Genomic DNA, 13,370 nt, shown 5'->3' with positions numbered 1-13,370 from the left:
ATACTCCTACCTGAGTCAGACACTAACTGCTGTGGTCTGTATCCAAGGCAGCTAATGTGCTTCAAACCACTGAATGACACTGCTCTATTATAGAAAAACGAAGCAATTTTTACAAATGTCTGAACAAATGATGTATAAAATGAAAGGATAATTTGTTTTTATAGCTTTCTGCCAAGCTCCATACCACACTGTCCAACCTGCAAACAATTTATTCTGTACGAAATGTCACTAAATAATGACAAGGACTTACAGGTCAAACTGATTTACATTATATAATTTAAATGTCATTTCAAGCAGACCTGATGGCATTTTGAACAAATAATCTCATTTATTTTTGAAGCTCTAAGCTTTCAACAAGTTAATTACAGCTGAACTAATGGGTAAACTAAGCACTATAATATATTGTATGAAGCTTTTCTTTACCTACACTTAAGAATTCAGAGAATTATGTAAACACTAAAGAACAACTCATTAAAAATAAAAGGATTTTACAGGAACTACAGGTCTATGCCTAACTTGCACAGACTCTAAAAGTGTTAGTAATTTTTTCTCTTATTAAGCTGCTAAAGAATTATCGTGAGTTGGTTTTAAGGAAGTCCTACAGAAATGGCCAACGTTGCAATTATAGGTTACATAATTAGAAATAAAATTGCTATTTCTATTAAAAGTCCTCCAAAGTTGAACTCTGTAGCTGGCTTTCAAAGCCACAGAATCTAACAAATCTCAGATTATTCCTTTACTAGCACCTGGGTGTGATATGAATCTACAAAGCAACAGGTTTGAGAAAAGGAGATTCTGAAAAGGGGTTCTCAAATATGCCACGTTAGATTTTTTTTTTCTTTAAAAGAAAGTCTTTTTATTTGCAGAATGCTATATTAAAATATTACAGGTTTAGCTGCAAATGATAGGCAGTAAAGCATATTCAGTCAAACTGTCATGGTTCTTTTTTTTCCCTCTGGTTTGGAAAGACTGAAAATTGCAAAAATGGAAAACGACAGCCACCACAAAAGAGCAACAAGATGCATTTTTGTTAGTTCCAGCCTTAATTTTATGCATGCATATTTTGTTCACATAAAGGAGCGCACCTACACAGTTGATATAAACCTAGTTCTCAGGCACTATCAAGTTCATGCCTGAATTTTACTGACAAATCAGTCAATGACAAAGGATAAGCCCAAGAATTTAAGAACAATAATTAAAAAAAAAAAGTGTAATATTGCCTTTAAAGTCTGGAATATGTGTTGATTTCAGTGTGATTACCTTTGAAAATCAGGCACGTAAGTAAGAGTGAAGAGTTAAAATTTATAGCTGGCTTGAAATTAAAATATAGCCATTAATATAAATTACTAAATGAAAGAACCATTGAAAATAACTATTCCATTTTTGTAACCTTAGGAGCTTTTTGGAAATTTGTGGGGTTTCCACTAATATAAAAATTTGCCTGCTTGTCCCCACACCTGATTCAAATACAGTTGACTATACTCTGCCAAATCTCAGTCTCAGTTCACTTTTCCACTGTTTTGGCTGTTGTCTGAGATTTCTAAGAAGCTTTTCTATGATTTTTGGTAACTGCTTATGAAATATTCCACAATTCTAGACAGGTTTCCCCTTTAAAGGCAGAAGACATTGCTTCTTAAACACTTACCAGAAGTAAACAGAGTAGGGAAGTTCACGCTATTGATTTGCTCATTCTACTGATATTCTTCCCCATCTCACAAATGAGCATGTTGTTCCTGTTGTCTTAGGGAGAAAGACCAAAACTAAGAATTTTAATATACCTCCCATCTGGGAACACAGCTGTGAACTATCCCTGGGTCACTGGCAGGACCTTCTTGACTTCTTTTTTTAAAAAAAAGCTAAGAAAATGAGGTGGTGGGTAAGAAAAAGCAAGAGACTGGGATATGCAAGATAATTATGTAAAAAATTGCACTCTGCAATAGATGCAGTCCAATACTATGCAGTAACTTTATTGTAAAATATAAACCAGTATATCTTCCTGAAAATGCTATGGTAATTTTAGTAAGGGGAAGAGTGAAAAATTCATCTGCAGATACTTCACAGTGGACAGACTAATAGCTGTCTATTATTCAGATTGTATATTTGGACAAGTTAATATGCATTTAGATCTGAGCAGATAGAAGGGTTTTCTTGTTGTGGAGAGATTGCAAGACAGATGAGTTATTCTTAATTCACTGCTATACATGACAAATTAGAGCTTCTCATACTGAGTTTTAATAATGAATGATTAGTTCCTGACACCAACCTTGACAGATCATTAACTACAGTAGAATTTTCAAGTGTTAGTATAGTAAAATATTTTTCTTACACATCAAAACTTAAGAAAATCTGTCCCACTTCAAGAAACTTACCATAAATTTTGTTGACTTGTATTTAAAGCATAGACAATTAACTCTTCTTTACATGAATAATTTCTAAACACAATAAATTCTAAGTAGAAAATTTCCCTCTGTAATTGTCTGTCATGACTTAAAATGAAAAGAGGACAAGCATTCTCAGCACTAAGAACATATGAAAAATTATTCTCATCGGATCCAGTCAAATCCAGTTCATGGCTGGGAATAACTCCACATGCATATTTTATGTATAAATCTATATATAACTCCATATATTGTACACAGGAGACCTGAACTATCACACGTTTACCATTTTTTAATAAAACAGTAGTGCTAAATGGAACTGGTTGGTAAACATTAGTCACAAAAACATGTCAATATGGCTGCAAAGATTCTAAATTATGGAAAAACCCATGGCCTGCTTTCAAAATAAGTCAGTGAAGGCTTGTAATATATTTTACTTCTAAATTACTCCTTCTAGTTTATGGATTAAAGAAATACAACATTATGGAGTGTAAATATGTTGCTATGAGTAGAATAGACTGGGGACTGGTTTCACTGAAGTTCATTGCATATAAAAACACAATACAGGTCTCCAAGGAAATACTTCAAGTAGTTCAATGGTAAATGTAGTAAATTCAGATTTACTTTCAGAATGTTTTCCTCCAGAACATGAAACTGATTTTTTTTTTTTTTTTAAATCTTTGTCAGAGTTCCAAATAAATACAAGTCCCAGGAATATCGCTGTTCAGAACTTAAACTGAAAGTTTTTAGTGGTTACTGTATGTTAATAGAGAACATATCCCTTAAACTCACAGTCCTCCAGAGAACATCCTACCTGGCCCTTTTTCTCAGGATCTTCTACATGCAGTATTCCAAACTATTTCCACTTAAAAAATACCTTCCTATGCTCTGTGAGAAAGCAGAAGTGATGAGGTGGGGTTGAAATGATTAACTCATACTTCTGAAAGAGACTTTGCACCTATGCTTAGCTGTGGCAAGTTCAAGTTCAATTACAAATTTTGTTTACAGTTTATAACACATATTGGGATTAGTTCTAATAAGTATAAACAATTTAGATTATTTTAAAGTTCAAGAAACGGACTGTAGAGTACAGATTTTTCAGCTCTACAACTGTACCTCTAAGCTTTTTAAAATTATAAAGTTGAAAAGAGAAGGACACCAGGTTGGGTGGAAAAATAAAAATAAAATTATTTCACTGTAAAGATCTATTAATGTAAAGAGGTAGCTATAATATGATGGAAGAAGCTTGACACCTCCAAACTGACCTCTTTCAGCTAGGAAAACTCTGTCTGCTTATGGGAGCAAATGGACTCAGCTGGTTCCCTGAAGCACATGCAATACAGCAGCATGATACTGAACCAGAGCAGAGCAGTCTAGGGGACTTTGCATATAGCTGTTTTCCGCAGCCGTTAATATGCTAACCTCTTGACAGCCCATTCATCCTTAACTATCTCCATGGGTCACCAGAATTCACTGATGAGCTGTGACAAATCAGGATAACACTATAACTAAGAACATTACATCTACACAAATAGCATTTAACTTAAATAGAGAAAAAATCCTCTTACTTAATCCAGTTCATCAGCTCCACAGTGTCTGGGTCGTAGAATTCTCTCAGCTCTGACAGTTCATCCATTATTCCTGGCCAGAACTATAATGAAAACAAAATAAAGCAACCGAACACAGAATGAACAAAACAAGTTCTGGATGTTGAAACATATTATTTCCTCTTAGCTGGTAACTGATCTCGCCCAGCTCATTGATAAGTTGCAAGACATAAGCATATCTACCCTTCTTCTGAAGGATAGGTGGCTGTCATTGCAGTATGAATACACAGTTTCAGAGTTTAAGATCTGCCAGATGATCAGAAGGAACAGAATTACCTGTTGTGGTGAGCCTGAGAAGAACAGCTTTTCTCAGATTCACATCTTACTGCAGGTTTCCAGAACTCTATTAGTTAAGATCAGTTTGTATCTTAAAATCGATGGGAAACTAAAAGTTGCTACCAAATGCAACTGCTGTGCATGGTATCTACTTTACAAGCAAATAATTTCGGTTCCCTGGATTATGGATGAATGTTAATGCTTTAAGTTATTTCTTGACAGACCAAGCTTTAAGAAAAAGAACAAGACAGAGGCATCATGTAATAGTTCAATATGTAACAGCCAAGCTATTAAATAATGCCTATGATTACAGGAGAAGGAGAGGCCCCAGGAATTAACATTAAATTTGGAAAAGCAACTTACAACTAAATAAAAAAAAAGGTAGGAAATCTGTATCAGAAGTTAAAATCATTAGATGTGCTGTGGATGCCATTAATAGCATTTCAGAAATTTGAATTAAAAGAGAACCACTGAAGAATAAAGAAAAGTCTGACTGAACGGCAACATCCAATAGACTATTGGGGGAAAACATTTCAAAATTTACTGAAGACAAAGAATACATAAATCTAATTTGAGGAGAGAAATAAGGATTGAAATTGATTCTGAAAAGCTTAACCCTCCCTCAAAAAAAGCTAACAGAACCAGATTTATTTAAGGGTTTCTTGTTGTTTAAGCTAGTGAATATTCAAGGGCAAAAGGGAGCAATTAAGAAAGATAATGACAATGCTAATGACTAACTGGTTGCTTTGCATCATTCTTTACTACAGAGGGTGTTTGTGGTGAAACCTATTCCAAACTTGCTTTCTTTAGATAATAAGAATTGCTGGCTTGCAAAGTGAAATGTCACAAGAAAACATGCAAGAAAACCCGCCTGATAATCTAAAAAGCCATAAATCATCCAATTTAAATAATATTCATCCAAGAGTTCAGAAGGAATTTGAATGTGATGCTGCTGAGCTACTTAGTAAAAATATGCATTCTTTCACTAAAACTGTAATTATGTAGGAGGACTGGGGAGCAGATACTTATTAGTTTAACTGTTTACTTGTACCTTTGTTAAAGTCATACTGACTGGTAGATTGCGAAACATCTAAAAGATAGTTATGACAGTGTCACAACCTTAGAGTTTTGGGAAGTACAGTAGTATTATAATAGACATATTTCTGCTCTTCAGAAGATCCCGAGAGATTAGTAAATAAATTAAGCAGTTGTGAAATGAGACTGTAGAGTCTCATAATGAATCAAAATTTCCTCTCTTCATTGCTAAACTACCCTGGGTAGCTAAACATTTTGAGAGCTTGGAGTCCTTCAGGCTGGAGACAGAAAGAAATGGGCTCTGCTGTGCTTCTAGATCATGCTGCAAACCTGCCCTGGAATCTACTGAGAATTTAATGACACTGTGCTATCTGAGTGCTGGGACTATTATATGGGATTAACTAATCTATATAAGTTTTTTCAAGTCACAAATCACACTACTGCAACTTTCGAGTGAGTACAAGCAGTTTTCACTGGAGGAAAATTTTGGCAGTGGGGCTTGCTATTACTGAATTTAAAAAGAGAATTCTGAGGTAGCAAAATTTTCAGGTAACACTACATTTAATTAGTCAAGCCAAGAGAAAACTGAGGAACTTCAGGAGTTCCAAATACAATAGAATAACAATGACAAAGTAAATAAAAAGTAAAGCATATGAAAATATGGACCAATAACACTGATATAACAACTTTGTCTTGTAAATCAAGTATATGTCAGATTGAGAAAAAGTGTACCGTGACACAAGGAATGGATAAAAAGAATAGATGGAGTATATCAGATTCTTCAGATACGTAAAGGGGCGTGTTACAAACTGTTCAGAATAATGAGTGGTAAAAGAGGTTTCCAGCTTGCAACATGCTGGTCTCTGGGGCCAAAGTCTTCAGGAAAAGAAGCCTGTTATCAAGTGGCTTTAATTAGAAACACGGGGATTTTGATCTGGACTGGAAAAATCTTAAGGACTTGTAATTTCCAAAAGGCTTAAGAAACACTTGCATAGGAAAAGGTAATATGACATGTTATGGCTGACTCGCACCAAAACCAAAAAGAAAGCCAAGAAAATAGAAAGGTGGCATACTCTAAACTGATAATGGGGAATATTTTTCCTAAGGTATGTAATTACTCATTAAAAAATATCACTAAGACCTAGAATGTACAAAAATAAATGAAATTATAATAAACTCTGAACTTGATGACATGACTATAGAAAGAAATTGAATTATTAGGAGATTTAGGTACTAAAGTTGTTGTTTGTTCTCCCACCCTAGCTCCTTCGTGGATGTAAGACAATTTTTAACTTTCAGGAGTAAAATTAAATCTTTTGAGTGAAAACATTATTCCAACTCTCTATATTGTAAAAAGCTTTCTCTTTCACATTTGTTATCCCTCTGGCTCATGATCATGGATTCCAACCAGTATAACAATACTTAAGTTTCTTATTGAATGTCTGGTGTGCTTTGGTTTTCAGTGTACTTCAATTTATTAATAGTTACTATCCCTATCCCCAAATATATATATTGAGGATATACACGTGACAATTTTTAACTCAATGGCTGTGATAAGAACCCAGAGATTTTTAAAAGCTTGCAGCTTTTCCCTACAAACAACCTATCTTTTTCATTCTAGCTAGAAAGTCCAGAGTTAGATAATTGTACTAGCCACAAACTTGGAGGTGCTGAACAGTCCACTGATGATTATGGGAATTCAGTACTTCTCAAATACAAGAAAACTTATTTTGAATTCAAAAAGTATAAAAGCATTAATTCTTTGGCCTCTGACTGTAAGTGAAAAGCAAGTACTACTACAGTATTTATAGTTACTGTTGGCCTAAGAATGAAAATTAAGAATCTCCTTAGAGAAACAGGATTAGATATTACGAATAGAAATAAACATGACATTTCCTTTTGTCATTTGTTCTACAGACTTTAGGTTTAAAGGATAAATACATACATTATATACAGGGAGCTCTTCAGCATAGCCGAAGACTGCTCAGATCATTGGTATATGTTGCGCTATGTGCTGCAATAAATGTATATGTTTGGAGCAAAAGGACTTGGCCATGATGAAGATAAAAATGCAGTTTGAGAAATTATATGAATGGATAGTTTACTAGCAAAGAAAAATCAAGATTATTTGGCAAAACCAGGAACTATAGACTTGCTGAAGCTCAGGAACTAATTTTAAGTACCAACAATTTATTTAGGAATGACTGACATACAAACGTAAACTGATGGGTATTATTCTGTTGAGAAGTTAAATGCAATGGACAGAGATACAGCTGAAATCTACCTATGAAGAGTATGAAGTGAAATATAAATAATATTTAGTACTGCATTATATATGTGTTCTGTTACATGCAGCACAGCTAAAGTATGCATGGAAATACTTCAACACTTTCACTTTATCTAAAAGACGTTTGCGCTATACTAATGAAGAAAACTTGTGTATATAGAAATATAGATGCCTTATAGGTCTCAAAACATACTGTACCTGAAATCTGAAAGATAGCTAGCATTGTAGCTGCCTCTGTATCTCAATAAATTATTGTCCAAGTGATGTATTTAGGATGGTAGTAACCACACGCCTCAAAAGAGGCTTTCATTAGCTTATTCAGGATTAGGTTAATAATCCCATGAAACTTCTATTTTGAGGAATGGCACTAAATAGTTCATCTGACAAACATAACCATAACAGGTAATGAAATACAAAATTGCCGTACTACTAGTTCCAGAAAAATAGTCTTGATGACCAGTTAACTTCGTGGTGAATATGCAAGCTGCTCATACAATCTGAGCAGTCACAGTGAATGAACAGATAAATTCTTATCTGGAAAGCAGAAAGATAAGTAAGTCTCTATTATCAAAATCTACTTGCACTGTCAGTTTGTTTCTAAAGGTTTTAGAGAATATATAAACACATTCTCATAGAAGCAACGGATACTTTCTGGATCTCTCTCTGTAAGAATTTTTATTCTGACCATTGCCAGGGACTCTGGTGACAAGTTTTATCTGTCTGTCAAGTAGGCTTCTTTCCTGAAGGCTCACTAACTCTTATAGCTTTGCAGAAAAGACACACACACAAAGATATTCACTCCTCTGGTAGCTGAACTGCAAGAACTGACTTAAGACAAAAAAATACTGAGAGGTGATGTATTTCTTTATTCCCACTGAGCACTTTGAGAAATGATATTTTTTCATGTCAATAAAAATGATTTTAGAAGAAACACAAAAATGATGCTTTTCAGGCAGACTGAGCACAACTAATGACCGATCTAAAGCCTATGAAAATCAGTGACTCCTGTTGACTTCAGAATTGAATCTGACAGGATTTAGGAACTTCACATCTGCTCATGAAGAGTGGGAGGAAAATTATTCCTAGTTGATCTGTCACATTAGACTACCTAGTAGAATGTCATGCTCTTGGCATCACCCATGTCAAAAGAAATGGCATTATTTCTATCATTTTCAGAGACGATGAAAATGGTAAATGACTTCCCTAACCGGCATACCAATGGAAAAAAAAGTCCTAAAAAGTCCTCTAGCAGAATAAGAAGAAAATTTAAGTGGAATACAGCAGTGTAACTTTACTAAACAAACTGTTACAGTCTTTTTTGACTTTTTGTTTCACTGTTTTAAAGGGGGGAACAGATTTCCAGACTGAACTCTAGCTTAACAGTTTTCTTAACTGTTATGCTTTACTACTGCCTTTTTAACTTTAATAATGAAATTCACCTTGAGTTTCTCTGAAGGTTTATTTAAATGAAATATTCTCATCTCACACTAGGTATTGCAGAAATAACTTCTCCATCAAAGTAGCACCTGAATTTTTTTGTCTTTGTAAATGCAGATTAAAAGAATGGTATGTCCATTAAATTAATGTTCTAAATCTCACTGCTATGACAGACCAACAGATTAATAATCTTGTACATGTTATTATTTTAAATATGTTTTATGTATTTACATTGAAACGTTTGACCACAATAATAATTTGTTTCTGGGACAAACATTTGTATCTATGAAAAACTACTTTGGATCCAATGAGCCCAACTGATCCTTTACATACAATTTCATATGCATAAAGGTACTTGCACTTCAGGTAGTCTATCTCAATTTTTAAAATTCAGCTACAAATCTTGTATGTAATTATTTATAAAACAACATCCCTTTATGAGAAAAGGAAAATTTCATGCAACTAAAAAATGCCAAAACATTAAGAAAAAGAATTTCTTACCTTATACGAAATGTATATTAATGTAATTATTGGTATAGAATACTTAATCACATGCGTCTAAGAGAAATAGCAAAAAAAAAATTGATTATTCTGATGATACATTTATTTGGATAGACTTAGTTTTTAATGTATTGATATCTGACATATTTATCATGTGGTGGAATCTACAGTTTGAATTTTAAGACCATATTCTGACTTTGTTTTCAAGTAAAACCCTTATTACAGACCCATCCCAAATGATGGATTTATATCTATATACTTAGACCTATCTTCTACAAAGTGGAAAACACTGTATCATTCAGTATAAGACTGTAAAGCTCTTCTCAGACTGCTGATGATTTCTTAATATGTGACTAAGACTTTTCTAGTAAAATTGTGGTTATTTTTCATAGCCACATCTATATTGCCATCTAGTGTATTCAAATGGAATTGTTTAATACATAAACCACTAGAAAATACATTTTACTTACTAAATTTATACAAATGTACTTCAGAGATATCCAGTTTAAGAGGACTACAAACAATATTCATGTCAGATGTCTTATAATTCTAAGTCTTGATTTGATTTACATATGGAGCAAAAACAAATTTCACGAAATGCTGCAAGTATAGTGCTAACCCTCTGTGAAGTGTAGAGATGAATACACTTCAGGATAAGTTTCCATACTTCCGTACTGCACAGGCCAAAAGATGCAAACACACACATGTGGGACGTCCAGAGGTACTTCATTCTGGAAGAATAGACAAGTTTTTGCTGATCATCTGGAGCTTTGCTAAGCTGTGTCGATGAGAGCAGTTTTGTTAGAGAAATTCTGAACACAGTTTTCTTGGACTTTCAGGACTCTGAAATAACTGAGTAAAAGACTGACTTTGCACTTTGCTATGTGCTCTTGAGAACACCTCTGCTCCCAAACTTCCAAACATTCTTTTTGGCAGAATTTTGGGAAACACACCAGGGAGAGAAAGAAGGTTCATCATCCTATCAGTTTGTGGTCAGCATATTTTGCTCTCTTATAAAAATATACTCAATCATCTAAAAAAGCCTTTAGTAGAATTTAAAAAAATATACCTCATTGTGCTTAATGCCAGACATCCAAAAAGAACTGTGTGAATTAAGTTGTAAGCAGCATCAGGCTTCAGTGTTACTGTGCATTCTTCCATTTTTTTCGTGAACTGGACTTGATTTGAACCACTATAAAACAGAAGAAATAAAGTGTTATATTGAGTTCTGTAACATATTTCACATAGTTGCCTGTATTTTAAAAAGCATTTAAACCTCCTGATGCTAAAGAGCAATGCTACTGCTATCAGTCCACAATCTTCTATTGTGTCTATGATATAATTAAGCCTGACAGCACCAACTTGATGCAGCACCAGGTATTTATTTTCATGTCTAGTTTTCTGGAAATGCAATGGGTTTAAATGAGATGGTTTAGAATGAGATAAAATCGTTTACAGAAAGGCATGCTTGGTTTATTGCTTGAAGCAGCTACTCTCACAGGGTTCACAGGGCTTTTGATGAGAGTGAAGCACTTAAACGTGTTTTGTGGGGTTGTGCTGGTATATTTGCATGCTACTAAAGCCACAGTAGAAGGTTGGAAGCAAATTTACAGAAAAGAAGTGCTGAAAAGATTGGTTATTGCTTGATGTGGCTACCCTTGTGAATGTATGTGGAAGGCTGGTCAAAAAAAGCAGCTGCTTAAATGTGTGGGTTTTTTCCCCTGTTTTTTGGGTGGGGGATAATAGCGATAACTGGGCAGTGTTAAAAATTAGGGTAATGTTTGGGATTACATTCAGGATTACAGAAAATAAGAGCTGCAGAGTCTTTTGTTTGTTTATAAAATTGATTGATGCAGTAAATTTTTTAAAAGGCTGGCTGAATAGTACCAAAATGTCTTACAGATGACTATTACTTCACAATTATCACAACATAGTTTCAGAATGTCTTAGATCCTCTCCCTCCCCTTCTCTCTCTCCCCCTTTTATCCTGTTTTCCATAAAATCTACGATGAGTGACATTAGTTATGTGACTCTCCTTGAATTTTTACTTAATCAAGTTTTATACCATCCCTTCTAACTTTTGCCCAGGTTGTAAATGTAAAACTGAGAGGTCTATAATGAACCATTTACTTTTTTTTTTAAATAGCAGTTCAGTACAAATTTTCTTCTAGTATTCTATAAATACCTCCAAATCCTACAGATTAGCTGTGGGAACTGGCAGCAGTGATGCACGGTTGCAGTCTACCACTCCTGCTTCTTCACACAGATCACAGAAGTTCAGCACAGACTATCCTTGCTCATTTCTGGGCAGTTTGAGGATACCACCAGGCAAATCTTTGATTGGGAGTGCTTTGTGCAGGGAAAATGGGATGAACTAAAGAAACTAACATTGTTTTCTATAAAGACGCCCTTCCCCTGCTTCCCCTCCCCCCCAAAAAACCCAACCAACCCTACCCATACTGCAAAACTTCAACAGCAAACAAAAGAGCTTGAAGGAATCTAGGGAAGAATGTTTCTTTATTTAGTCTTGTTACATCCTTTACATTTTTAGCTTTAATAGGAAGTTACTTATTTTGCCTGATCTCTCTATTATAAGTCCTACTGTTTCCTTAGTACCTGTAGAAAGTAATATGGTATGCTGCTGTATTCAACTGTCAGTTCCTTAGCCTGTTGAAGAAGAGAAAATTGATAAAAATGTGAATTATTTTAAAAACGTATTTTACCTGAGGTTCCGAAAGGCAACAATTACAGCTGCTACTGTCATAAGGAAGAGAACAAATACATAGACGTAAAAAAGTAATGTATCCGAGAGTCTTGAAAAAGTATTTAATGGTAGTAAACCAAAAGCTTCTTCGCAAAGATACAGGTTAGCATCAAAATCTCTAAAGAAAAAAGAATAATCCTTGTCATTATGTATTTCATAACTTGATGTCAAAAAGAACCAAAGTTTCCTTTTTTCCCAAGAAATTATAAAGCCACAGTTGTGCAGATTATTATGAAGGAAAATATATGACATAAACATGACGTAAAAATCCATGATTTATCACCAAGATTTTAAATGAGAACAACCTGCAGGCTTCACTTAAAGAAGTCATACAAAAAAGCAAAAATGCAGCTAAATCATACCTTGTTGCCCCAAATCCAAATTTTGCTTTCAAGAATTTGAATATATGTTCATCTGACTCAAGATTAAGAATTTTCTACAAAAGGAGAAAAAGAAAGGAAATTATATTTTAAGTATCAAAAAACTTGCTTCACACAGCAAACAGTTTTTTTCATCATTTAAATTAAACTGTGAAGCAACACAGGCTTACTGATAGGGTGCTCTACAATCAAATAAGCATTCAGTTTGTAATTATGGTCCTGTGGTCCAAAGGGCAAGTTACTTACTTAGAATATCTATTAGGGTTAGTTTCTTATTTACAGATAAAGATTATCCAGGACAAGTTGGTTTTAGCTGTATTTTTTATTTCAATGACTTATCATATCTTATTGTGACACTTTTAATTTCCATGTGTACTATATCTGTTGATATAGACCTCTTGAAAAGACCAAAACTCAAAAGCAGAAAAAGTGTTACTGTCACTAATGTCTGCAGACATCTCTGTGCACAAGAAGCAACTAAAAGTATGGTACGGTCTACAGCATTTTTATAACAAGTATTCATTTTTAACTGCATTCATTGAAAAGTAAGTTCAATGAAAAACTTTGCAAATGCTCAGCAGTATCAGAGTGCAGTATAAATCTACACTTGTTATAAAATTACAGGTGCGCTTCAAGTTACAAATACGTATTTGATTATTTGGTGTTAATTTATGAAGTTTTAAGACTGTTTTAAAATCCATATAG

The 13,370-nt window shown here is 34.1% G+C and overlaps 1 protein-coding gene across 1 annotated transcript in view; it reads right to left on the bottom strand.

Annotated features, from left to right (window-relative positions):
* The window catches only part of DPY19L3 (dpy-19 like C-mannosyltransferase 3), a 38,087-nt gene that overhangs the window by 7,715 nt on the left and 17,002 nt on the right, over positions 1 to 13,370 (bottom strand). The window contains exons 11-16 of the mRNA XM_075161316.1: positions 12,648 to 12,721; positions 12,245 to 12,403; positions 10,591 to 10,713; positions 10,141 to 10,252; positions 9,522 to 9,578; positions 3,947 to 4,029 (exon numbers count right to left, since the gene is read on the bottom strand). Coding sequence (XP_075017417.1) covers positions 3,947 to 4,029; positions 9,522 to 9,578; positions 10,141 to 10,252; positions 10,591 to 10,713; positions 12,245 to 12,403; positions 12,648 to 12,721 — 608 coding nt within the window. The remainder of the gene's footprint in view (positions 1 to 3,946; positions 4,030 to 9,521; positions 9,579 to 10,140; positions 10,253 to 10,590; positions 10,714 to 12,244; positions 12,404 to 12,647; positions 12,722 to 13,370) is intronic.

Source organism: Calonectris borealis, chromosome 12 (assembly GCF_964195595.1).
Source record: "Calonectris borealis chromosome 12, bCalBor7.hap1.2, whole genome shotgun sequence".
Taxonomy (NCBI): Eukaryota; Metazoa; Chordata; class Aves; order Procellariiformes; family Procellariidae; genus Calonectris; species Calonectris borealis.
Note: the sequence above shows the minus strand (reverse complement) of the source record. Positions and strands in the feature narration are given on the sequence as shown.